Here is a 27,935-nt window from a genome sequence, read left to right as displayed (position 1 = left end):
TACTGTAGCAACAAAAATCACTTCAACTATTTAAGTTTTAAGAAAGACATGATTTTGCAAAACATTTATGCCTGAACTATCAGTTGTGTGCATCTTTACTGTCAACATGGAAAACTTGTGTTGCACATTTTAACCGACCACATGTTACACATACGTCAACGAGGCACAGCTGCGACCTGTCAAGGCATAAAACAAGAAGTTGGCTGCGCTTCCTTTAAGTTCTGTGGGCTGCAGGATGGAGCCTGTGTGGATCGGGCTTGTTCCTGGGCATCCTGCAGATCCATCCTCGACCCGATAAGGATGCAGGGGCTTTGGAGCACGTGTCAAGGCCTTGGCCCCTTTGTTGTGAGTTGTTCCTGAGCTGGTTTGGTAGTTTGGTGTGTGGGTGAGGCCTCTGACATTAAGGGGTGAAGTCTCAGTCTGCAGCGATGTGTAGGTGGGTGGTGCACGTGAAATGGAATAAAATAAAAGAGCATTACATCATAGCGTTTGTCACGTTGCCTGACAACAGCATGAGCATTGTGGCTGAACATTGTTAGCACAGAAATGTCGTGTTTTCGCACGGTTCTGACACACATTCACACACGACCACGCATTCAGCTGATGGTTTCCTGTGTTTAGGGTTGAGACCAGAATTCCACCACAGCGTGAGAACGTCTGCAGAATCTATGCTCAGGTTGAGTTATGGTTGACAGTAAAGACCTGCAGGATCAAACTTGAAGAGAGGTCAAGGAAATGTTTTCAGATGAAATGAAGGAATGAAAGTCCACAGCATAGTGAATATGGATGATTGCAGCACTCAGTCAGGTGTCTGGGACTGAGAAGGAAGGAGCAAATGAATTATTCTATCAACCGGAAGAAATGGATCCACCCACGAGGAGCAGAGAATATAAACACTAAAGAGGCCAAAATGCCATGAGCCAGCTCAAACAGCACAGCTGCATGAATTAACACACATCCACACAAAACCCTCTCTGATAATTACTGTAATATTAATATTTTTCAGAAAATATGAACCAACCACTGAACATGAAACAAGCAAACGTGTTCCTGCAGAGGATAGGAAACGTAACCATGACAAACGACTGCTGCGGTCAGAGCTGGTGATGCTGTCTGAGCTCTGAGTAAAAGGGAAGGAAACAAAGGCCGGCCGTAGACAGAAGAAGAAGTCGAAAACTGTTCTCACAGCGGTGCTGCATCTAACTTCTCCTTTTTCATCATTTTAGTTCACGTAAAGCGGAAGACTTTCTGATCTGCTGTGCAGCAGGCTGGATGTGAGGATGGGGCGCACTTTGCTCCGTGTGCTGGGCTTTTTCTGTAAGTACATTTCAGGTTAAAGAAGTGTTTCTACATGATGTGAACTGCAGCCTATCATTGGTTTAATGTGTTTCTCTGAGAGATTGAGAAGAGTAATCGTGTTTTTTGACAAACATGGCGACTTAAACTATCTTTTGAATGGAAATAGTGAGTTTATCAGCTGATGACTTACATCCGTGTTTCTACGTGTCATTTCTTTAGTTTTACTCTGAAATGTCCTCCTTTATAAGATCTTCTCTTGGTGTTATCAGTTCATATTTAGATATCTGTTAGTTTGATACGTTCTAATGAGGTTTTAATCTGTTTTGTAGTGATCAGCACAGTCTTCTATGGAAGGGCTCAAGGTGAGAAATAGTTTCTGTTTTCTCTTTTTACCTCATTTGTGACATTAAGTAAACATGTATCGTCGCATTTATCGCTCATCATTACATTTTGATTGTGTTTGCATCTAATACAGTGTAAGAAGTTTGTATTTATTTATTTTGGGTTTTCTTTTTATGCATTCATCAGATCATCTTAACCATTCAGGTCCTAACTGGACATTTTATACTCAGCAGAGCAAAGTTAACAAATATCAGTTATAAAAGTCCTGAATCTGGAGCTTCTTTATTTTGTATATTGTCATGTGTGCTGGCTGCCACAGTATCTGATATCACCTGTAGGAGTTGTCCTGCCTGTGAGTGTTTTTCATGAAGTGTTTTTAAGATGGTGGGACATCATGAGCCTCCAGGATGACTTGTTTTTCCCTTTAAGTTGATTTAACTGTTCTCAAACTCCTCTGTAGAAATACTGTCTCTGTTCTTTATATCTGAGAAGCAAACGCTGCTCTGACCCTGAGCTCTGTGTGCAGCAGAGTCTGTGATCTTTGTGAGGACACGTGGTGTGGTGGTTTGCACCGTCGCCTCACAGCAAGAGGGTTCCTGCTTTGAACCCCAGCTGGGGCCTTTCTGTGTGGAGTGTGAATGTTCTCCCTGTGTGTGTCTGGCTTCACTCCGGCTTCCTCCCATCATCCAAAAACATGCATGTTCTAAATGAACCATACGAGTGAGTGTGAGCGTGCACGGTTGTTTGTTTTTATGTTTATGTATTTCGCAGACGCTTTTATCCAAAGCGACTTACAAATGAAGATATAACAGCTCTATAAAGCTAACAATAAACTACATAGAAGGAACCCAGGAGTCCGACTCTGTCAGAGGGGACAGAGTAGAGATAGGGTGCAGGCATAGAAGGAAGTGCAGAAAGATAAAGTGCAGAGATAGAGGGGGGAGGGAAGTACAAGGTAAGTGCTGGGATAGGAGATGCTCTCTGAAGAGCTGGGTTTTCAGGAGCTTCTTGAAGATAGACAGGGACGCCCCTGTTCTGGTAGCGCTCGGTAGGTCATTCCACCATCGTGGGACGACACATGAACAGAGTTTGGATTGTCTTAGGCGTGGTGTAGGAGCTGCTAGACGACAATCCTGGGACCAACGGAGGGACCCAGTTGGGACAGAAGCCTTTGCAAGAGCATTCAAGTAGATGGAGCCGTTCCATTAAGCTCTTTGTAGCTGACATCAGGGACTTGAACCTGATGCGGGCGGCTAAGGGCAGCCAGAGGAGCTCAATGAACAGAGGGGGGACGTGTTCTTTTAGGCTGATCCAAGACCAGACGCACCGCCGCATTCTGGACCATCTGCAGAGGTTTCACAGCACAGGCTGGAGACCAGTTAGGAGACCAGTTAGGAGACCAGTTAGGAGACCAGTTAGGAGAGCATTGCAGTGGTCAAGTTTCTGAGCAGCTATAGATGGATGGATGTTACTGGGACTCTAATGGGATAAATATGACATTTTCCTTTGAATAATTTAACAAAAATGAGTGTGATTATAAGTTCTTAAATATACTAAAAACAGAGCAGCATTGAGTGCAGCTGAAGGTTTTCGGTGTCACCTGTCAGAGCTGCCAAAGTTAGAAATGAAGAATTCTGAATGAGAAATGTTTAACTTTAACTTTGTACGAGGCCCTCATATACAGCTGAGATGACTTATGGGTTTTCTGAAAGGAGGAACAAAGTTCATCCAAAAACTGTTCCCTCATTTGGTGTTTTGATGTTATTGATTAGATCAGAGAGCTTTCTGACATGTGGTCCAAAGTCTTCACTGGTGTTCAGTTTAGTTCTGAGCTGACGTCTGTGAAAGGTTTAAGAGACGATTCACATCGTTTTTTCTAACTTACAGAACTTAAAGTCAAACCCAATCTGACAGCAGACAGTTACATCATACCAGCAGGGGGCAGTGTGACGCTGAACTGTTCTGTGAAGGATCCTGCAGACTTACAATATGAGCTCTGGAGACTTACCTCATCTGGAGATCAGTTCATAAAATATAATTACATTGATGGAGTTTTCAATGTCTCAGAGGGAGGCAAATACAGCTGCAGAGGGTTTATAAGTGGGACTAACTCAGTCACATCTAAGAGTGACGCCGTCATCATTAATCAAACTGGTGAGTTTATAAATTTAATTTGGAATAAAACATCATGGAATCTGAGAGGAGGAGAAAATCCATTTTGAACACATTATTAAAACTATATAATGAATAATTTAATCCCAGGATTTGACCTCATCTACATGAAGAAGAACAAGTTTTAGTTTGGTGTGTAAGAACAACAAGGTTACAGACACAACCAGTGGATAAAAGATTAAAGATCATTCAGCTGTGAAACTGCTGATGACAAACTCTGTTGGAAGGGGAAACAGCTTTCATTTTAACTCCAGATTGTTGCATCTGTTCTTGTTTCATTGTGACTTTGAGGTGTGTAAACTGAAGCTCCAGAAACTTTGCAGATGTTTTATTAGAAAATCAGCCTGCGGTTATGTCAAAATGTCCTTTAAAGTGCTGGAGTCACACACTTCAAGCTCTAAACACCTGATGAGTTCTCTCATTGTATAAATATTACAGCTGCTTTAATAATTTGCCATAAAGCAGAACAACTGAAGCTGGAAACAGTCCTGTCTTTCTGTTTTATTTCTCAGCTCTTTTGTTTGTGTCCTAACTGTGTTTTTGGTGTCAATAGTTTCCATTAAGCCCACAGTGATCCTGCAGCCCAGCTGGGCTCAGATATACAGCGGTGAGACAGTCAGCCTCAGATGTTGGATTCAGGGAGGTGATGGATGGAGGTTTGACTGGTTCAGAGATGGGTCAGCCTATTCTGCAGCTCAGCCCAGAGGAAACAATGAAGCCATCACAGTCTCACAGGGAGGTCTGTACCACTGCAGAGGAGGAAGAGGAGGAGGAAGAGGAGAACCAGGTTTCTATACAGAAGACAGTAATGAAGTCCCCATTGAGAAAACTCGTGAGTTTATTCATTTGTTCTGAAATAAAACAAGAAACACTCTTTAAAGTCTTCATCTGTTTATCAGTCATGTAGAAAAGAGCATTTTGGTACCAACAACAAAAAGAACATTAATGAAACAATGATTATATGACAGTAACTCCTACTGATACCTCTGATGTTTTAGACTCTTCATGTTTTGTTCAGATTCAACACAAGAGTGGCAGAATCTGCTTTTCTCATTTATTACATCTGGATTTTCTTAATCTCTCATTGTTGATCTGCTTTAGAACTGAAACACTTCGACACTTGAACTTTATACTCTTTGCGCTGTTGTTAAACATAATGAAAAAGCTCTGAACAGGATGGAAATAAGAACTGTAGAAATAACTGATCAGTAAGTCAGTAAATACTGAGAAATGTTGCTGCAAAAAGCAAATAAACTACAGTTATTTAAAGATTTATAAAGATTTAAGAAATAAATACATAAATGAATTGTGTAGAATAACAGAAAACAGAATCATAGCATATTTCTGTGGGTTTTCTGTGTGTGTTGGTCTTCTAACTGTATATTTTATGTGAACAGTTTCCATTAAGGCCACAGTGATCCTGCAGCCCAGCTGGGCTCAGATATTCAGAGGTGAGACAGTCACTGCCAGATGTGAGATCCAGGGAGGTGGAGGAACTCAGTGGGAGTATGAATGGAGTCCAGCCAGGTTAAATATACCTCCAACATCCAGTGAACTCAGGATCAGCAGAGTTACTGACAGTGAAAAATACAGCTGCCGGGGCAGAAAGGACCAGTTTCATTTCACACAGTGGAGTGATGTCATCACTGTAACTGTATCATGTAAGTTGGACATCTTTCATCCATGTGAACACTGCGTATGTGTGAGATTCATCAAAAAGCAAGAAACACTTCTTCTTCTAATAGTTATCTTCATGGCATTAAGTGAAGCTGTTACGTTTTTACTTTGATGACAAAAGAACTGAAAAGCAGCATTTTAACTGACTGTCTCTTATCCAAATGAAGTGATAATCCTAAAAAATGTCCTGTTCATTATTTTATGAGGGACAGAAAGAGCACTGGAAAGCTTTACCCAAGTAAAAGTACTTTTACTTCAAACATCACGATGAACAGATGCTGCTGAAGCAAGACAACACAGAGATGCAGCTCATAGACCAACATCCAAAGGTCTGAAACCAGACAAGAGCTGCACAGTTCATCAAAGCACTCACACAAAAGCCAACATTTCAGAGCAGTTATTGTTGAATTCTTTCTGTTTCCCTGAAAAACACCAGACAGCCGTAAACAAAAGGCAGATTAAGTCGTATTAAAATGTCATTTCCACCACATCAGATAAACAGAACATGAACTGAGCCAAATGAGGGTCTGAAGTGAGCAAAGAAAGGAAACATCTGTCAGACCAGCAGGTTCAGACAAACAGAACATGAACAACTTACTACCAAAACCCTGTGAGCCATCATCAGCAAAGCTGCTGGCTGCTGCCTCACAGAAACCTGAAATTCAGCATCTGCAGCTGACTTGGACGTGATTGTGCAGGTTGGATGTAGAGTTTCTGTAAAGCAGCTGTCTCCACTTCTTAAGCAGCACAGCTGAAGCTTGATAAAGAAGCTGTTTCCTTTCTTTGACTCGAAGGTGAATCAGTTCTTTAAATGCTGTCATTGATTTTCTGCATGTTCAACATCAGCTTCAGCTGAATCTGAGCATGATTCAGGTTCAGTTATGTCTGCATTTAGGTTTTCATTTCATTTACAGACAGAAATATAATCAGCTTTGTTACAGCAACAGTAGTTATCATCATCTGTTGCTTCCCTCTCTGAGTTTGTTCTGTTTAAGTAAGACAACAGGAGACATTTCTCCGTCCAACACTGATCCAGCCGCCACCAGGAAGTTCAGTAATGAACTGATTTGTTTCAGAAAAGAGGAGACAGCCCACAGTGAACTGTAGCATCTGATGGACAAGAACTGAGAGGAAGAAATCATTTAAATTGATGTTTGTGTTTAACTCCTTTTTCTTTCAGTTGCTTAATAATAAACAAGAAATAATTTGTGGTTTCGTAGTGAGACGGTTTGATATTTTAATAATTTCTATTCGACGGATGTGGTTAAATGAGTCTGTGAATGTTTAAAATGTGAAAATTGTAACAAACTGAATCAGGTTTCTTACTGATGAATCACTTGTTCTCTCTTTCCTCTGAACTCAACAGCAAGTAAACCCAGAGCCACACTGAGAGCACCGAGAACAACCATACCAGCAGGGGGCAGTGTAGCACTGAGCTGCTCTGTGGACGGCTCTGATGGATGGAGGTTTGACTGGTTCAGAGATGGGTCAGCCTATTCTGCAGCTCAGCCCGGAGGAAACAATGAAGCCATCACAGTCTCACAGGGAGGTCTGTACCACTGCAGAGGAGGAAGAGGAGGAGGAAGAGGAGGAGGAGGAAGAGGAGAACCTGGTTTCTACACAGACGTCAGCAGGAAAGTCACCATTAAGGAAACTCGTGAGTTTATTAATTTGTTCTGAAATAAAACAAGAAACACTGTTTAAAGTCTTCATCTGTTTATCAGTCATGTAGAAAAGAGCATTTTGGTACCAACAACAAAAAGAACATTAATGAAACAATGATTATATGACAGTAACTCCTACTGATACCTCTGATGTTTTAGACTCTTCATGTTTTGTTCAGATTCAACACAAGAGTGGCAGAATCTGCTTTTCTCATTTATTACATCTGGATTTTCTTAATCTCTCATTGTTCATCAGCTTTAGAATTGAAACACTTGAACTTTATACTCGTTGTGCTGTTGTTAAACATAATGAAAAAGCTCTGAACAGGATGGAAATAAGAACTGTAGAAATAACTGATCAGTAAGTCAGTAAATACTGAGAAATGTTGCTGCAAAAAGCAAATAAACTACAGCTATTTAAAGATTCATAAAGTTTTATGAAATAAACACATAAATGAATTGTGTCAAATAACAGGAAACAGAATCATAGCATATTTCTGTTGGTTTTCTGTGTGTGTTGGTCTTCTAACTGTATATTTTATGTGAACAGTTTCCATTAAGCCCACAGTGATCCTGCAGCCCAGCTGGCCTCAGATATACAGCGGTGAGACAGTCACTGCCAGATGTGAGATCCAGGGAGGTGGAGGAACTCAGTGGGAGTATGAATGGAGTCCAGCCAGGTTAAATATACCTCCAACATCCAGTGAACTCAGAGTTACTGACAGTGGAGAATACAGCTGCCGGGGCAGAAAGGACCAGTTTCATTTCACACAGTGGAGTGATGTCATCACTGTAACTGTATCATGTAAGTTTAAAATGTTTAATTTATTTGAAAAGTTTACATTTATATGTTGTCTTCATAGAGCTGCAGGGTGGTGTGGTGATTAGCACCGTCGGCATGGCGTCTGCAGTCAGATCACTGATGTAATGTCACTTCTGACTATGCAGCCGTTCAAATGAAAATATCTTTGAACAAGCAGCTGCAGTACATGTTACACTGTGGTGTAGTATCACTTAGCACAGCAGCGTATTATGATGTAGAGTTTTTATCAAATACTACCTGTACAGCTGACCTGGTATTTTGAATTCCTCTTACTGTAATTTATTAAAGAGATACTGTAAGCTCATTTTAGGGGCCACTTGGGCACCAACGCCATGAAATAAAACAATTATTTTAAGTCCATGTCCATAATGTATTTAATTTAAGGAATAATGACGTTTCTGAGGAAGATCGGAGTCTCAGTCGAAACTGTCGAGCAGGTAAACAAACATCTTTAGTTTTTTATGTGTGGAGATAAGAAATTATTGAACAGAACTTAAAAGAAGCTTTGAATAGTTATTGCTAAATAAATTGGGTAAATGAATAAAAATAAATGTAAATGTTGTAATGTAGCCAACCGGTGTTAACCTGTCTTCATTTTTATTTAACCAGAAAAAAATAAATAAAAAATAAAAGATAAAATCTCTTTTGCGATGATGATGATCACGGCAGTGATACAATAATTTTAAATAAAATAAAAGATAAAATCACACGCTGGTTAAACAGCAAACATAGATTAAAAAAGCGGCTTTGAAGAGAGAACTTACCCAAGTAGAAACAAAACAAAAGTTCCACATTAGGGTGGGAACAAGTAGCTCCACAAAGGAAAAACTTGACAGCAAGCTGTTAAAAGCTGTGGTCGGCACGTTAAAACTGGGTCAAAGTTGTAGTATAACGTAACAAGTAATTTAATTCCTATCTTATTAGTTCGCTAATGTAACTGTCTTACCTCAGTCCAGGTGACTTTTTACCTCTCTTCAGTTAAGGAGGACGCGGACACAAAAGTGTGTGTGTGTGATGAGAATGAATGAGATGAAGAGCAGCTGATGATGTGTCTTAACTCCTGTTTCTGGAGTTATGTAGATGTAGAACATCCATATGGATTGTACACGCACTCTGTCTGAAGGAGGTTTTGATGTTAATAACTGAATATATTTATAATTTCTGAAAGAATTTCACTGAGTTTCTCATCAGTCCTGCATGTAAATGATGAATTTAAAGCGTTTTAATCCAGGGTTGCAGACTTCTTTTCTATCTGTTCTTTCTCTCTCCAGCAGCTGAACCCCGGCCTGTCCTCACTGTGTCTCCATCATGGCTGAGTCCTGGAGCCTCAGTAACTCTGAGCTGTCAGGTTGAACATCCGTCTGCAGGATGGAGGTTCTACTGGTATAAAGCTGCTCCTGATCGGTCTAAAAGGTCTTTCAGCTATGAGCTGCTGCCTGAGAGCAACAACAGGACTGAACATGATTCCTACATCATTCATGGACAGACACACACAGCAGGATATGTGTGTAGAGCTGGGAGAGGAGACTCAGTGTATTATACTTATTACAGTCACCCAGAGTTTGTCTGGTCTGCAGGTCAGTTTGTTTCTGAAAGTGATGCTTTCACTTTAATTCAACTATTCTTTTATCAGAGACCTTCACGATGTTTAAAACCAATACTCATGTTGATGATAGCTACATTCATTTTCCACCAATGGAAGAACAGCACACATTAATAAGAAGAAAACACTGATCAGGTGAAGCAGTGAAATACTGGAAACTCAAAGGTTCACTTGTATGTTTGAAAGACGGCTGATTAGATTGACTTAGTTTATCATTTAAAACACACTGAAGGTTTTTAAGGTGGAAATCACAGTTTGATCAACGTGTTGAAATGTGTGCGCTGATCTTCAGAACTAAAGAACAAAATAAACCAAATTAATATCTGTAATGAAGCATTTGTTCTATTTCTCTGTGCTTTGGTGAAATCTCATCACATGTTTTTCAGATCTTCATCCAGCAGCGTCTCTCACAGTGAGTCCTGACAGAGTTCAACACTTCAGAGATGATCCTGTGTCACTGAACTGTGAAGGAAATTCTACTGAGTGGAGAGTGATGATGATTAAAAAAACAAGAGACCTGTCATACTGCTCTGAGTCATACTGGGGGACAATGGATGGATCCTCATGTAACATAAAGCATCTCTGGTCTGATAACGCTGTGTTCTGGTGTGAGTCTGGATCAGGAGAGTTCAGCAACGCAGTCAACATAACTTTGCAGAGTATGTTATGATAAATGTTCTTTTTCTTTCACCTTTTCTTGTATTTAAGCATCACATATCATTTACTATACCTGTACATGTCATATACATACAACAGGAACTGTCTTGGTGAGTATTTGTCTCTTGATCCTGCTGCATAGTTTGATCTTAAGGTTCAAAAACAAGTCAGATCTGAAACAAAGTAAAATTAGTTCTTCATTTAAATCATTTCTATTGCAGCTGAGAGCTCTTTTAGCTCCTGAAAGTGGAACCTATGTTAAAATGTTTCATTAGCATATCGATGAGTCCATATTAAATATGTCTCCACTCACTGTGGAGCCAACAAGTCACTTCCTGACTTCTAATCTGTGGCTGCAGCTAAACATCACATCAACAACTTCCACAGTAAACATTTTCAAAGAGAACACAGTCACAAACTGTATATTTATAATTATTTTGGTGAACTTTGGTTTACTGTTGTCTTATTTTACAGGAGAGCTTGAAATGTTAATGTCAGCTTTCACGGTTCAGAACAACTACTGTGTGATTTATGACGCTGTAGACAGAGTTATATCTTTGTTAAAAGGTGGTAACACACATACAATTTGTAAATACACAAGATCAAGTTTCAGCCAGTTTAACTGTGTGAGTCAGCTTTGTCTAAATGTCTGCAGCAGCTGATCTCTGACAGAAACTTAATGTTCTCTGACTGTTTTACAGGTAATGATGGTGTTATCCTGGTGAGCCCCGTCCATCCTGTAGCTGAGGGAGATTCTGTCAGTCTGAGCTGCAGACGCAGAGAACAAAATACACTTTCCAAAGTGTTTTTCTATCACAATGACACACTTCTTCAAAGTGACAGCAGAGGGGAGCTGAAGATCTCTGCAGTGTCACAGTCGGATGAAGGTTTCTACAAGTGTGAACATTCAGGGGAGGTTTCACCACAGAGCTGGATCTCAGTTAAAGGTGAGTAGAATTAAATGATTTGATGCTTTTAAAACTATTTTCTGTTTGAGAATAACAAGCTAATTGTTACATTTCTGCTTTAGATGCAGATTTATGTTTAAGTCCATTTTTCTGGAAGAATATTGTCTTTACATGAATAAGTTTGGTCAATGTTTAATGTTTTATCTCGTTTTCTGTGAACAGAAGCTGAAAGCTCTTCATTTCCTGTGCTGATGGTCGTTGGACCAATTATTGGACTCATATTTATCGTTCTCGTGCTCTTGTTGTATCGCTACAAACATTCAAAGGGTGAGACCTTTTACATCCTGATCCTGTATCACATGGTTTATTTGTTCAAATGCTTATTTAAATACAGGATTTAATTTTAATGTTCCAACCAAATGTCTTTTTCACAGATTTAACATGCATCAGGTCAGTAAATCGCTCCTTCATTTCCTCTCATCTGTAACACAAATCATCAGCGTTTAACTTTTCTGTGTTTAACTTAATGCATTCATGATGTTTTAGGTCCATCCGGCCACAGAACACCAGTCAGAGCTCAACCACAAATCATGAGTACAGCTCTCCTCACGACGGTCAGTAATTAAACTGATTCAGACTTTTAGAAACGTCTTACTTAACCTCAGGATTTCTTCTTTTGTGGTATAAAAATATTCATCAAAGATCAAAAACCCACGAGGCTGGACCTTGTTACTCCTCATAGGTACTTTTACAAAGAAAACATCAGAGTTAAAGTTGACTTTCTAATTAATTCTATTTGAATTTAACTTAAATTTCCCACCAAGAAGAAACCACACGCACTGTTATTCAGATTAAGATCAGATTTATTACCTCAGCATTTGACCCATCCAGGTTGGCACCAGTTAAACACACACATGGGTCACACACTCATAGAGACAGATGCCATCCACTGGAGCAGTGGGCAGCCAATCACAGCTCCCAGGGAGTATGGGGGTATGGTGCCTTGCCTCGTCCGTGGAGGTGGACGGTAGCATCTGTAACATCTGTCAGGAATGGTGGTGTTGGAACGTTGGGACAAAAAAAAGAATAAAAAGTCGAATACAAGAAATCTTAACTGTGAAAAACAAAACAAAATAAGACTAGGATTGTGGGACAAAACAAGAAGCAGAAACCTGACCTGACAAGACTTGAGAAACGTGAGCATGATTCATCAAAGGATTCTGTGTTGACAGCTGGACGGTCCAGCTGTCAGTTTATTTTTTGAGTGGCGAGAATTGAACCTCCAACCTTCCGGTTATTGGACAACCCACACTTCATCCATCCTATTGTCAGAAAAGTTTGCTTATTATCATTATATAAAAGTCAGAGAGGCCATTTCATATCAAAACTTCACAAGGAGAAGTTGGGAGACAAAGAGAGCTGTGTTTTAAGAAGGAATGTTGTCTCCCCACTGATCGTTATCTTTATAGCTCCCCAAATAAGGAGATGCCTCCAAACTCAGGAGATATACCAGACCTGGGCACATAGAGGATTGTATGTATGTGTCACCTAATAAAAGAGCAAGGGAGGCAACCACTCGTTGGAGAACTCTTGTGAATCTGTGTGTTCTCCCCTTGCAAGTAAAATACTCTCTGCCTCTGAGGGATTTCTTGGTTTCATACCGTTGTCTGTGAGTTAATTTTTCTAACACCTATCCAGATAATATGTCCACATCATGATGGGAAAGTAAAGTCAGGTGGTGACAGATAAGCTCCATCCATAAAGACTTCACACCCTCTGACACCTTCCTGTCTTTGGACGTCTTTGCAGTTTTAAATAACAACCAGAAGGAAAATGGAACAAGTGAAAAATGAGTGGATGTTATTTCTTTTGTTTTGTTGTTACATTCATGGAAAAACTCTTTGTCTGCTTCTTTTTAATCTACCACAGGCGATGCTTCTCTCTACGCGTCGATCACACCCTCTGAAAACACGGGAAACGGTACAGTATGACTTTAAAGCAGTAAGATGTGCAAAGAATTGATGGATTTCAGGAGACTGATCACAGAATCCTGAAATGTTTCAGATGCAGATGAACCCAAAGACGTCACATACTCCGTCGTTGAGCTGAAACATCTTGGAAAGAAGAGTAAGTTCCACACACACATGCAGCGTTTATGATAAGGAGCATAGCTGTGAAGTTTCTGATCTGTGGATTATGTGATTATGTGAACAGGGAGGCATGATAAACCAGAGGAGTTTGCTGTTTACTCTGATGTGAAGACGGGAGCTGAAGGTACAGTTCAAACTGAGATGTGTTGTTGTGGCTTTCTGCAGTTTCTGCTCTCGCTTTGAATGGGGCGACATTTTTCCTGAAGTGAGGTCTTGGTTCGGTGCTTTGCTTTGTGTAGCTTGTGATAGAAAGTTGAGAAAAGTTCAACTATTCCCAGCAGCAGCAGCGGCTCCAGACGGATCCGTTTGGTTCTGACCTCGTGACTAATTGTTGCTCCAGTTCCAAACATCGGTCATTAATGCGGCTCGTGTGTGATGTCCTGCATTACACTGCAGGGATCTATGGGTCAACCTGCAGGAAAGTTAACCAGCTGCTTTGGTTATCTTCCACATATTTATACACCAGAGGTGGAAACTGTTACTGTGTGAAATTTTCCATTTTTCAGATTTGCTACGAAACATTTGTGTTTTTTTCTTTTTGTACATTATGTTTTCACACTGTTTCAGATTATAAAACAATGTGGAAAGTGTGTTTATGTCCGTTAATCCAACAGCTTTATTTAATCATGTGTCTGCTGAACAAATTTAACCTGAAACCTGACCTCTGGTTTTAGGTCCAACTCTGTTGTATTCAGAGATCTCTCACCAGAATATAGGAAAAGCCAAGAAGAAAAAGAAAGGTATTTAAAGTCAGCATTTATCTACAGTCCCGACTGTCTCATAAGTTTATTTGGACCATTTGATTTGCTGAATAATATTATAATTGCAGCTCTTTTGAATCCTGTTTCTATGACATGTTCTATGTAAGCGCTAACATTTGAGTTAAAATGATATAATAGAGTGAAATTATTTAAGAATGGGCACAACTTAATTATTTTTAATGTTAACATGAAGACGTGTGACACGAATGATCTCCATTCACAGGAAAACTCAGTCCTGCAGCAACCGATGCTGCAGTTTATTCTGAAATCAGAGCAGCGCGGGATAACAATGCTGCCGTGTAGGTGGATGCTGCTCTGGTTTATTCTACAATATATTACAAAGGTTGCAACTTATTATGCGTAACCCATTATAACCCATTTTGTGTGTGTTTCTGGGATAAAAGTTGTATAAACTAAACCAAAGAGAAGCATTTGATGATGCTATCATTATCCAACTGCTTGCTATCCAAGTCTCAGTCATGCTCAGTAGTTCTTATTGTGTATTATGTTAAAGGTCATGCATATTTTATATTTTAGCACAGAGATCATGCTTCCCATTTACTCTTATCGAGTCAGTCCTTAATAATCTATCAGTATTAGTTGTATTTGACTGTAAGCATTTATGAATGTATGTTTGCAGAAGTGTAGCTTTAAAGCTACACTTTTCTTTTGCTGTGTTAACTGAGCTCCTGTAAGATATGAACAGTTATGTCAGCATCTTTTTTATGAATTACACGACACAGTCTCTCTGATATCTATACTCTGTATCTATTCATATTTCGTTTTTATATTTCTGGTCTTTTCAGCCATTTTTTTTCTTAAATAATAATAAAAAAGCACTGTTGGTTATCAAAGTGTTGCAGCTTTAAGGAGCTTTATTGGTTAATCAGCTGCTTAATCATCAGTATCAAGTAATAAGATGTATCACAGCATTTATTCTGCATAGATACCAAATGAATAAGACAGTGTTTATATTCTGTATTTATTCATATTTTTCTTATAAAGCATTTTATTTCCCCCACACATTTTCTTTAGCAGTGTAATTATTTACTTTTTATATTGTTTTGTACTTCATATTGTTAAAATGTAATAATGAAAACAATAAAAAACTATTGAGGATTATCAGTGTGCTGTTGCTTATTTGCTTAGTTCAGTTAAATGTGTTACAGCATTTATCCTACAAGAAACTCACATAACACACTTTCACCATAAATAAAATCACATTTCTGCTTATTCAGCATTTTGCAGCTGTTTCCTGCTGTCCAAATAAAATGTTTTGAAGGGTGATACATCTATTTTAACATCTGTCTATAAATGTGTGCTCTAAAAAAAACTCAAAACAGTTCAAGTGTGATGAGTTTTTAGTAGGATTGGATTTCTTCTTGGTTTCAACATAATTCCATGTGAGCCTTAGTAGCTGTTGTTACTTTGTGCTAAAAAAAAACATGAACTGATCATAATAACTTCTGTTCATGTCGAGCAACTTGTAATTTAAAAGAAACTCTATTGGAGAGAGGACAGGATGTATTAGTCCACTCTCACTTCTGCTTCTAAAGACTCGTTCTGTCCTGCTTGAGCTCCCTCAGTTCCTGCGTGTGGCGCAATGACCAGATAAAACCACCAAAAAAACAGAATTTCCCCATGACTTGCAGGCATGTAAAAGCTTCTGTGTTATGGAATATTTCACAATACTGAAGCTGAGCTTCGTGATTTAAGTTGAAGAACTCGTTACTTCTCTGACTGATGAGTGCGTGGATGGATAACAGCGGCTGTGCGGATTTGCTATAGGTAGGTCTGACATAGTTATTGGTATCAGTTGACAGCTTGAAGAGATATCGAAGCATAAGACAGCGTTTTGATTGCATGATTACATTTTTGACAGGAAGTCTGTTTCTCCTCAAGCAACACTTTTTGTTAATGTTTTAAGCAGAATGTGAAAATCTCCGTGTGACAGCAGCAGTTTCAGCCAAAGTTAAACGAACAAGACAAAGAACTCTGTAATGGTCCATGTTTTAAATGATCTGTCAGAGATCAGCTGGTGCAGAGTCTTTGTGTGGGAGTGCATATGATGTTAGCAGACATGTAAATGTACTCAGGTTATGGACATTTGTGATTATGGACGCATTTGCGCGATGACGTCATTTGCCCGCTTCGTATTTTGGCTGAGAATGTTTTCAACATGGCATCGAGGCAGAAGCGCTCCAAAGTTTGGTTATATTTCACCAAAAAAGGACAATACTTGAGCCATTTGCAACAAGTGCAGAGCTTTAGTCACATCAAAGGAGGGAAATACCTCCAACATGCTGAAACATTTGACCACACAGCATGCAGTTAATTTGCATGGATGAAAAGTCTCTGCGGGGGAGCTTAGGGAGCCTCAAAAGTCCCAGGTAACGTAAAACTTCCAGGTCCTGTTGTTTGTAATAATGTTAGCCACATACCCTATGAATAATTTCCATCTGATATTAACATTTAGTTGAGGAGGACTGCAAGACTGAGGCAGGCTCAGAAGCAGGCTCGCGAAAAGTAAAATGAAGGAGGCGAAAATAGATCAAATGTTGGTGCATTCTAGAAATTAAAGTGTTAATGCAACCAAAGCCATTTGTACTATATACAACGGGATGAGAATCGATAATCAGATGAACCCACATTTTGCAATCAGGGATAAAACTTAGACAACGTCTGTGTTGTGAAATGAAGCGTCACGGATGAGCAACAGTCACACAGAGTCCGTTCAAAGGATCTTTGACCTATAACCTCCGCAGTCCCAGTCTATGAATCGTCATTGTCAAAAATGACGACCCTGTGATCTGAAGTTGGAGCTTCTCTGTAGTTTCCTCGTTTTTCTAAATGTTTTCATGTTGGATGTTTCTCCAGGCCGTTATTGTTGTCTTTTATGAAGTCATCGCTCTGTTTGTGTAGCTATCATGTTCCCATTGATTACTATTTATCAGAGATCAGGTACACCAGAAAAAGAGACTCTGATGACATGTTTCTGTGTTGCCATCAGAGGAAGTGTAACCATGGCAACGCGGGCTGTGGTCAAACCCTATTTGGTTATGTTCAGTTCGTGTAAAAGGAAGGAAGCAAAGACGGATGGAGAAGTTAGAAAAAAACCCACATTTCATTATTTCCAGAACACAGTTTTAGGTTTCTCTTATGCTGCGCTCTCACTTTTTTGTCTTTAAGCAGGAGAAACAAGGAAAGTGTAACAGCTGGTGGTGAGGATGGGACACACTTTGCTCTCAGAGCTGAAGTTTTTCTGTGAGTACGTCATTTTTGATATATGGATCAGGCAAAAAGTGTCAAACTAGTGCAGAGTATCAGTCATTTATAACAGTGTCGTGGAAACAAATGGCCGCTCTGTAGCCTGGATTTGGTGGCCGGATCATGTCGTCGTTAAAAATCTTTCTTATAGTGTTTTAGATCAGATGTTTTTCAGAGTTGTATGATGTTAATTGCTGCAGTTTCTGCCTTTATTGCAGTGCTGTGCACACTCCTCTGCAACGGACGCGCTCAAGGTGACATTTCTTTGTTTTTTACAGTTTTATTTGCTTTTAAAGCCAATCCAAACTTGCTTCATTATTGTCTGGCACGACCCTTCTCTTTTTGTCGATATGTTGTATGTTTCTTTGCATGAATCTACTCAGAAGCTGCCTGAAAGTGTTACACACTGTCTGTGCTGTGCTCTAGATGCCGTGCTGACTGTTCAGCCCAACCCAATGACGTTTTATATTGGAGAGTCTGTTACCTTCACATGTGACATCAAAGGAGGAGAATATACTGACTGGAATTACATATTGCTTAAAGATGGTCAAGCCATTACTTCCTACTACTCAAATAAACATTACACCTTAATATTATACTATACAAGTTACAGTGGTAACTTCCACTGCTGTGGACTCGGACTTTCGACTAAATGCAGTAAGACTGTCTCCATAAGTGTATCAGGTAAGTGCTCTTTGCTTTAGAAACATGACATTTTCTTTATGACCAGCTGTATGTTTAAACTTTTCATATTCCCACCCTACTTCATGTTATATGAACCTTAAGGGTGAGTGTATCTTAATAGCCGCTGCAGCACAGCTGATTCACTCCATCTTACTCAAAGTCTTCGTCCACGTCGTCAAAATCTGATAAATATCCTGCCATGTTGCACAAAACCATCAGTAGCAAACTCGGTGTAAAGCCAGCCGACTGCCACAGAGCACGGAGTGAATGAGCTGTGCTGCGACGACATCCCAGTGTAGAAAGCCCCTGAAAACCCCCCGATAGCCGCCAATAACAACAACACAGCAGCTATGAGCTAACAGAGCTATAGCACACGTTCATTCATTCATTCATTCTTCTTAAAGTATTGGTGAAATAAAGACAGAAAATGCCTTATTTAGAGGCTGCATCGTCTAAGCCCCGTTCACTCCATTATATGGATATAGGAGGATCTCAACTGATCTAAATATCTTCCGAAGGACGCCGACTTTCACCAAACTGTTCTCGGTGAGCAGATTAAAGTATTTCATGCCAGAAATAAGGTTTAAAAAAAAAAACTAACTTCCCCTTTAAAGCACATAAAACACCATCTTTTGCAGATGAAATAAGGTTTGAGAAAAACTAAGAACACAGTTAAACTCTCTGCATTCAGAATTTTAACTGTTTGTAATGAAAATGGTAAAAATCTATCATATTTTCATGAAGATGCATGCAAACGAAACCTGACAGAGAAACATTACTCGTACTTTGATTGATCTATTTCTTCATTCTTTTAGAAAATATATTTGTACGTTTTGGTTTGTGATAATAGCAGACAGACCTCGAGTCTTTTTTGAGTGCGATTATCTGTCCATGTGTTTGTGTCTCTGACAGCAGATAAACCAAAGGCCCGTCTGACAGCAGGAACAACAACCATACCAGTAGGAGGCAGCGTGACGCTGAGCTGCTCTGTGGAGAGCTCTGAAGGCTGGAAGTACGAGTGGTTCAGACGCACCTCAGACACCTCTGAAGTCAGGATAAATAATGAACAAAACAGCGTTATCCGTGTCTCACAAGGAGGCATCTACAGATGCAGAGGACTCAGAGGAGAACCAGCCGTCTACACTCATATGAGTGATGAAAGCTCTGTTTTCATAACCTGTGAGTTCAGTGATTTGTGTCTTTCAGTTCAACATTAGAACTAATGATGACAGCTACAATATTAGCATTTCTCTGTTGATTTTCTTGTTTCTGTTCGTGTGGGAACTGTTCCCATCTGGTGAAAACAGTGTCCAACCCAGTTGTTGCAACACGACAACCCAGCTGGCCCCGTTTGTTCAGCGGTGAGACGATCACTCTGACGTGCGAGGTCCAGGGAGGTGAAGCCGCTGAGTGGGCGTATACATGGATAAGATCCCAGAGGACTGTAGTTGCATACGATAAAAACTGGACCTTTAAGGCTTCTTACACCAGCAGTGGAGACTATACGTGTTGGTGTAGACGCAGGGATGACTGGTATTCTTCAACAAAGACGAGTGAAGCCGTCACATTGTCAGTATCACGTAAGTCGTGTTTGCGTTCTTTCACTTCTCTAAATTCTAATTGTGTATAATCATAAGCTTCAGGGTGGGTTGTCTACATTAAATGTGAAGTCTTTGTTCAGATGAGTTGCATCTGAGAGACAATTTGGACTGAAGGCAGCCAGGATGTGCAATGAATGTCTACATCTACTGAACGAGATACAGAAATGTTGCTGAGTGCGTTGGCTCATATGCTACAGTTAGGGTTTAATACAAAAATCCCATGCATGTGCTCCTGGCACCGAAACTAACTGCTCAAAGACTCATTTTCTGTGTCTTATAGTGTGCTTACAGCACTGCCGGTTAGGTCTGGATTTGTTTTGTGACTTGGTGAAACACTTAGATCCTGTCAGAGACTCTTCCATTTAAATGTATATCTTCACTCCCAAACTGTTCACACTTTTATTTTTCTCATCAGGGTTTTTATGATCCTGACGTAGATTAAAAGAGTGTATCAACATGCGAAGTGAGCATCAGTTTCTAACATCCTGGAAGGTTGCTGTCGCCACACTTTTACAGTCAACAAAGAATTGTAGTTTGATATTTCTCTTGCATATAGAATAGATGGATGTGTGCATTCAGGGTGGTGATGGCTTGTGGGAGGAAACTGTCTCTGAGTCTGTTTGTCCTGGTTCTAATGGACCTGTAGCGCCTGCCAGAGGGCAGCAGGTCAAACAGGTGGTGGGCGGGGTGAGTGCTTTTTTTCATGATGCAGCAAGATACAAAGTGTGCTGAATTCATTTGATCCAGAATGATGTTAAGAAGAAACAATAGAATAATGCACAGCATATGCAGAAAGTTTACATTTGCATTATTATATTAAGAAGTAACAGATTATTTCTGCTGACAGCTGAACCCCGGCCTGTCCTCACTGTGTCTCCATCATGGCTGAGTCCTGGAGCCTCAGTGACTCTGAGCTGTCAGGTTGAGCACCCCTCTGCAGGATGGAGGTTCTACTGGTATAAAGCTGTTCCTGATCGGCCTGAAAAGTCTTACAGCTATGAGCTGCTGCCTGAGAGCAACAACAGGACTGAACATGATTCCTACATCATTCATGGACAGACACACACAGCAGGATATGTGTGTGGAGCCGGGCGAGTGGACCGAGAATATTACACTGATTATAGTAAACCCAAGTTTGTCTGGTCTGGAGGTCAGTTTGTTTTACTGCTTTTCGTCTTTATTAACTCAGACTTTTTCTGCTGGTGTTTGAAAATCTGTTTCACTGTGAATGTCTCAGAACTGTAGAAACATACTGATGCAGCCCCAATTAGGCTCAGAATCAAGTTTAAAATCCTGGTTCTAACTTGGTCAAACTCCTATTCAGTTGTTTGTGTATCTATATCTTTATCTCTATTTTTTTTTTACCAGATTTTATTTAATATTTTATCTTATTTTCTTCTCTTTTAACTCATTGTAATTGATTTTTTTCTGCTTTATTCTGTCCTATTGTGTTTATTGTTTCCTTGTGCTTGGGTTGTGCTTTTTTATCTTTCTGTGCAGCATTTTGGGAACCTTGTGTTCATCTTAAATTTGTGCTATATAAATAAATAGGATTGAATGGTTAGACTCACCGAAGCCCGATAACAACAATCGGACCCTGAGGTGCTCTGATTGGAGGTTGTTGGTTGTCCCTCGACTCAGATCTGTGTCTCATTTATGTTCTTTTTATTTCTGTTATTTAACTAATTTGATCTCTATATAAAGACTTTGTTTCCCTTTTTAACCACTTTTTGACATTTGTTCTCTCATATAAAAACATTTGACTGACTTTTTCAGATTCTCGTGCAGCGGCGTCTCTCACAGTGCGTCCTGACAGAGTTCAACACTTCAGGCTAGACTCCGTGTCTCTGACATGTGGGGGAAACTCCACTGAGTGGACAGTGAGAAGGTTTCCTGTCGGCGGCATCCTGTCACACTGCTCTGGCTGGGGGAAAATGAATGGATCAACATGCATTGTACAAAGCTTACGGCACACTCGTGCAGTATATTGGTGTGAGTCTGGATCTGCCTTCAGCAACGCAGTCAACATCACTGCCCAGAGTGAGTCTCATCACATTTTCTTTCCAATAATTTGCTGTTTGGGTTTTTGATCATCAGAGAATATTGATCTGGATATATTTAACAGCATTAAATTGTCTTTTTGTAGCAACAATCATGCAAAGCACCTTTTCAAATGAATAATTGATTTATTAATGTATTGTCTGCTCTGGTTAAATGACCTTTTCATTGTATGTGGTTTGCTAAAATGTGAACAGAAGTGTGTGCAGAGCCCCAACATCCCTCCTCTGTCAGTGGGCAGAACAAGTCATGCTTCCTTATCGCTGGCTTTAGATGCCTGCTGCACGCGACTGACACTTACGTTTAAGAAACTCACGCTGTGTAAAAGGGGACCGAAAACATTTGTAAAACCTACGTTGATGTGTTTGACAGCTGGTGATGTAATCCTGGTGACGCCCGCCCATCCTGTCAGAGAAGGAGACTCTGTTACTCTTGGCTGCAAGTTGAAGAAAAAAGAACTTCTTTCCAATGTGTTTTTCTATAAGAATGAGAAACTCGTGCAAAACGATACCAGAGAGGAGCTGATCATTGCTCCGGTTTCAGAGTCGGACGAAGGCTTCTACAAGTGTCAGTACTCAGGAAAAGAGTCTCTGCAGACTTGGATGGCAGTAAACCGTGAGTAAAAAATTGTTATTGGTATCACAGTACTGTGAAAAGGAAGCCAACCCCCTTTAAATTTTATGTATCGGGATATAATAAAGAAATCATCTGGTTCTTAACAGGTCTTAAAATGAGGGAAATACAACCCTGTGTCATCATTTATTGAGCTAAAACTAAACCAAAGCAGTGTGTGAAAACAAAGTGAAGCCTTTGAGGCTATGTAGCAGGCAGGTGCTCATAATGTCATAATATACTTCATTACCTGATCATCAGCACCTCTATAAAAGCAGAAGTTCTGCTACTCTGCAGCATTCAGGTGCGTGTTAACACGATGCCAAGGAGGAAAGAAATCAGCAACGATCTTAGAGAAGCAACTGTTGCTGCCCATCAGTCTGGGAAGGGTTATAAGGCCATTTCCAAACTATCTGGAGTCCATCATTCTACAGAGAGAAAGATTATTCACAAGTGGAAAACATTCAGGACAGCTGTCAATCTTCCCAGGAGTGGACGTCCCAGCAAGTTCACCCCAAGGTGAAAAAGCCCAGAGCTACATCTCAGACTCTACAGGCCCCAGTTAGCATGCTAAAGGTTAAAGATCATGACAGCACAGTTAGAAAAAGACTGAACAAGGATGGCTTGTTTGGAAGGGCTGCAGGAGAAAGCCTCTTCTCTCTAAAAAGAACATGGCAGCACAGCTTAGGTTTGCAAAGCTGCATCTGAACAAAGCACAAGACTTCTGGAACAATGTCCTTTGGACAGACCAGAGCAAAGTGGAGATGTTTGGTCATAATGCACAGCAGCACGTTTGGAGGAAACCAAACAGCATATCAGCACAAACACCTCATACCAGCTGTCAAGCACGGTGGTGGAGGGCTGATGATCTGGGCTGGTTCTGCAGCCACAGGACCTGGGCACCTTGCAGTCATTGAGTCCACCATGAACTCCTCTGGATACCAAAGTATTCTAGAGTCAAATGTGAGGCCATCTGTCCCACAGCTAAAGCTGGGCTGAAACTGGCTCATCAACAGGACAAAGATCCCAAACACAGCAGCAGATCTACAGCAGAATGTGTGAAAAAGAAAAGAATCAAGGTGCTGCAATGGTCCAGTCAGAGTCCAGACCTCAGCCTGACTGAAATGCTGTGGTGGGACCTTAAGAGAGCTGTGCAGAAACCAATGCTGCAAACCTCAATGAGCTGAAGCACCGCTGGAGAGAAAGTGGGCCGAGATTCCTCCAGAACCATGAGAGAGACTGATAACGTCCCACAGAATATGATGACTCTGTGTGAAAGGTGGTTTATAATGGAATCACTGATCGTATGATCCTGTGTGCTGCTGATTATATCAGGTTGTAACTATCCATTTAGGACCTGATAAGCACCAGAGGGAAAAAAGGTATTTTCCTGTATTAGTGACAGTTTTATATTGAAAGGCCCACAGTAAATCTTTAATTAGTGCTGCTGCAGTGGATACATGCATTTAATCCAAACCTGTTTCATCAGCATTCAGGCCTGAAAGCTCTTCATTTCTTGTTCTGCTGGTCGTCGGGCTGGTTTGTGGAATTTTAATGAATATTTTCCTGCTACTGTTGTGTCTCTACAAACAGCCAAAGGGTGAGGCATTTATCTTCTCATATCAGATCACAGCCTAATCAACAGTGATTTATTCTGATTTCTGCACACGTACTGTTTAGGAATGCTAAACGCTGCACTAAAAACACGTCACCTTATCATTCACAGGTCCATGCTTCACCAGGTTGGTTCAGCTCTGTTATTTACAGCATGTAAGAGTGACATCATTCTGAAATCTTCTAAGTTTACGACATTTTTATGGGCCCAAAAGGTCTCGCAGCTCTGCTGCAGAGCAGGAGGAAGCTCGACATAACAAACAGCCATCTCCTCTCCACGGTTAGCACCAACCCAACTCTCTTTCTAACATATCAATGTAACATTGCATTTTTTCTCTAGTTTGTTTATTTGGAAGATTATTGAATTTGTAAACTTAATAGATGTTCATAACATGATTTGTCATATGCTGAAGGTGACGCTTGTGTCTATGAGTCGGTCAGAGACCTGGAAAATGTTGAAAATGATGCAGTTTCTACAATCACAGGTAAACTAAATGGACCCTTCGGGGGTTCTGTACATTTATGTATCAATGTTGTCTTATTAAGTATTTCAGCTCATGTATGTTGGGCTGTGCTACACGGTGGTGTGGTGGTCAGCTCCGTCACCTCACAGCAGAGGGTTCCAGGTTCAATGCCCGGCTGGGGCCTTCCTGTGTGGAGTCTGCTTGTTCTTCCCGTGTATGCGTGGGTTCTCTCCAGGTTCTCCGGGTTCCTCCCACCGTCCAAAAACATGCATGTTAGGTTAATTGGTGACTCTAAAGTTGTCCTTAGGAGTGAGTGTGTGTGGTTGTTTGTCTCGTTTGTCTCTGTGTGGCCCTGTGATGGACTGGCGACCCGTCCAGGGTGAACCCCGCCTCTCACCCAATGACCGCTGGGATAGGTTCCAGCCCCCCCGCAGCTCTGAGTTGGATTAAATTGATATATTGGGTCTAGAGATGCTCTGGAATGACCCCAGAAATGGATCCACACTGCAAACAGAGTTGTGTAGGATGCAAAATTCACATGTTAAAAAATTCAGCATCATAACAGTTGTGTTGTTGCCTAAAAAAGGTTAAATCAGACAAGTTATTAAAACTAGTTGTTCAGATTTTCCACCATCAATGGGGAAAGTTTAACGTTTCCATCCAACTTCTTGTTATTGCTTCCGGTTTGATGTAATGTGGTTAGAAAAAACACAAGATATTTACAGGAACTGAGCTATTTCCTGAGCTCAAACAAGGTCTGACAGGATCTCAAAGTTTTGATCCTGTCAGCTCAAAGTTTTGATTTTGTTGGAAGATGAAACAAAATTACTGGTTAAAACATTTCTTATTAGATAATAATATCTGATAGATATTAGATTATTTATAACTGCCTAAATGTTCTCAGGTAAAAATGATAAAAGTGGCTCAAACATGATACACGATATAGGTTTCTCCATCATTTAGAGCAGTCTTCCACCAAATCAATACATTTCCCCGCTGCCACTGGTTAATTTGACACATTGTGACTCACCTGTAAATGATTGTCTGAGTCTGAAAGTCAGAAATCCAACTGTTTTCCAGATGAATCTGGGGATGTCACATACTCTTCAATTGAGCTTAAAACCATCACTAAGAGGGGTGAGTACTTAATGTAGCCGATCAAAAACACAGCGGCTGAGACGCTTTAAAGGCAGATAAAGTGCATTAATCTATCTGTGTGACAGGAAATAAAAGGAAGCCAGAGGAGAACACTGTTTACTCTGAATTGAAGTTGGGATCATCTACAGGTAAGGTCCAAAACAACAGAAATATCAAGATGGAAAAGGAGCTTTTTCAGTCAGAGCTTGTTGGGTGAAGTAGGTTACAGACTTGGACAGTTAGGCAGGTGAAAATGAGCATTAAATCTAATCTAATTTGGGAATGGGGGGGGTCCACCTGTAAGAGGAAATGTTGTTGGGATAACTGGAATTTAAGAAAACACCATAAAACTGATGAAAAAAATACCCAAACTGCTTCTTTCATTCTCCAGTAGAAATGTTTATTATCGCCTCTTAAGCTGTGCTTAATCACATCATTCCCTATAAAATAAATTAAATGACACGATAATCTTTGAGGTGTTTTCCAATGGAAGCCATTTTATTTCCATTGGCCTTCTTTTAACAGAAGCTCAGTGACAGACTCCTCAAAAGATCAGTTTGTCTCACATATTGTAGTAAAGTGAGAGATTCAGGGGCCAAAAAGCATCACGCTGGTCAGGAGGTGTACAGAGAACAAGTTGACTTTTATTAACTAGACAAACGTAGCCTTTTAACAAAGGGAAAATGGGGTGTTGCTCTTCCCATAGCACATAAAAACATACCCCCCCCCCCCCCCCCCCCCCCTTCAACCGACTGAACAAATCCCAACATACATATATATTCTGATAGGCCTCCTCTCCAGTTCAAATGAGCCTATCAGAGCAGATCTGGGGATAAGAGGACGGACATCATTAACAATGAAATCATACAGATCTTAATTTGTTTGTGCCAACTAATACAAATTAACTCCTGCAAAATAAATAAATAAAATATAGTTAATTCAAAACATAAATAATCCAACTTAATTAACTGAAAATATTTCCACCAATCACAACAATCCCCGCCTCTTTCTGGTCTCCACAAAGGGAGACCTATAGAGGCGAGCTCCCTGTTTGAGCCCAGATGCACACAGAACTGGAGAGACCAGGTGACAAATCACATTGTTTAACATTTACAATCTGACCCAGCATACAGTGAGAAGGTTAGCACTTCCTCACACATATGTACAGACTTTACCTCACAAAATAATTCAGTTGGGTAAAATTGAAGTGAAAGAATGGCTGCAGAGTTGCACAGATATGCAGGATGGTTGTGATGTGACTTATCACCGACCGCAGGGATTTAAGTTTGTAGAAAACATCCTTTTGCATCATATGTACATTCCTTAGCCTTGTGGCTTATTGGTGGTTCATGAGGAACATGAACTTATGTAACTGTGTTCATGTTTCTTTATTGCTCTGATCAGTTATTTTAGAGCTGGTGTGCATGTTTAACCAAAGAAAGGTTGGTTCTGCATACGCTGGGAGGGAAAAGTGGGTCTATTGGTCCTATTTACCGCACAAACTGTTCCCAAAAAGCTGTGCATGAGTCAAAAAATGTTCTAAAAGCAAAAAGTAAAGACTGTAGATATTGTTTGTAAGAAAATATTAAATGGTAGGATATTTTCAAGGTGACAGGGTTGTTAAAAATGACAGAATTACCCTCCGTTGGATCCTGTAATATATAAATAAGATAAGACATGTGGCTTTTGTTTTAGATCTGCTGTATGCACAGGTGCTCCACCACAAGAAAGACACAGGTGAGTCTTTAAACCAGTGCAATGTGCTGTCTGCGTTCATCTGAGGCAAATATCGATACTATTTACCAACACGGCAACATCCAGTTATTATCAGATTGTGTGAAATCTGAGATTTTACTGTGGTTTCACTGTGTAAATCACTACTTTCCCAGTTTTGAGACTTATCTCAAACATATTAATCTGATAATCTCTTCATTCAAAGGAAAATCAGTTCCTGCAGCTGATGAGACGATTGATCCTGACGTAAAACCTGGAACTGCTCTTGGTAAAAGTGCAGCAATGAAATCAGATTTATAGCAGCAGCAGAATTTAACTTGATGGATATTTAACTGGTAGATTTTCATAGATCTTCCACAGCTGTTGAATAATCCTGCATCATTTTTTAAAATCTGTATGAAAAAAAACTGACAACAAAATATGTAATCCATTTTAAGAGGAATGAGGACAAAATGTATTGAAAACACAGTCCATAATATGAATAAAGTGTCATGTTTATCATGTAAATGTTCAGGCTTTAGTGCCAGTGCAAAAAGTGACTTTAATGTTTCTGTTGTCAAACAGTTCATCCTGTTACATGTAAAGTTGGAGCCTCCTTTCCTGTGTGTTAGAATAAACTGCTCCTGTGCACACATCAATTTTACAGGATGTTTGTGTTAACCTTTGTGTCGAGGTTGATGAACCACATATGTACCCAGCTATAGATAA

General features: G+C 40.1%; 1 protein-coding gene across 1 annotated transcript; it reads left to right on the top strand.

Moving 5' to 3' along the window:
- The first annotated feature begins 1,068 nt into the window (after positions 1 to 1,068).
- Positions 1,069 to 27,935, top strand: LOC140282345 (basement membrane-specific heparan sulfate proteoglycan core protein-like). Its single transcript, XM_072376923.1, has 26 exons — positions 1,069 to 1,317; positions 1,629 to 1,661; positions 3,529 to 3,795; positions 4,367 to 4,645; positions 5,211 to 5,474; positions 6,857 to 7,147; positions 7,705 to 7,959; positions 9,252 to 9,554; positions 9,967 to 10,239; positions 10,939 to 10,994; positions 17,272 to 17,320; positions 17,542 to 17,577; positions 17,750 to 18,007; positions 18,920 to 19,186; positions 19,315 to 19,587; positions 20,456 to 20,758; positions 21,385 to 21,648; positions 22,039 to 22,281; positions 23,768 to 23,878; positions 24,005 to 24,020; positions 24,108 to 24,172; positions 24,306 to 24,377; positions 25,437 to 25,493; positions 25,580 to 25,642; positions 27,189 to 27,230; positions 27,433 to 27,935. The coding sequence occupies exons 1-26, from the start codon at positions 1,281 to 1,283 to the stop codon at positions 27,525 to 27,527; spliced, it is 4,272 nt and encodes a 1,423-aa protein (XP_072233024.1). The 5' UTR covers positions 1,069 to 1,280; the 3' UTR covers positions 27,528 to 27,935.

The sequence above is a fragment of the Leuresthes tenuis genome, unplaced genomic scaffold (genome assembly GCF_036924035.1).
Source record: "Leuresthes tenuis unplaced genomic scaffold, fLeuTen1.0.hap1 SCAF_22, whole genome shotgun sequence".
NCBI classification, from domain to species: Eukaryota; Metazoa; Chordata; class Actinopteri; order Atheriniformes; family Atherinopsidae; genus Leuresthes; species Leuresthes tenuis.
Note: the sequence above shows the minus strand (reverse complement) of the source record. Positions and strands in the feature narration are given on the sequence as shown.

Bases quoted from the DNA above. Each gene is read 5' to 3' on its own strand.
- LOC140282345 (XM_072376923.1), top strand. From the start codon at position 1,281: ATGGGGCGCACTTTGCTCCGTGTGCTGGGCTTTTTCT. The intron at 5,475-6,856 runs GTAAGTTGGACA...TGAACTCAACAG, and splicing joins CATCACTGTAACTGTATCAT to CAAGTAAACCCAGAGCCACA. The intron at 24,173-24,305 runs GTTAGCACCAAC...CATATGCTGAAG, and splicing joins ACAGCCATCTCCTCTCCACG to GTGACGCTTGTGTCTATGAG.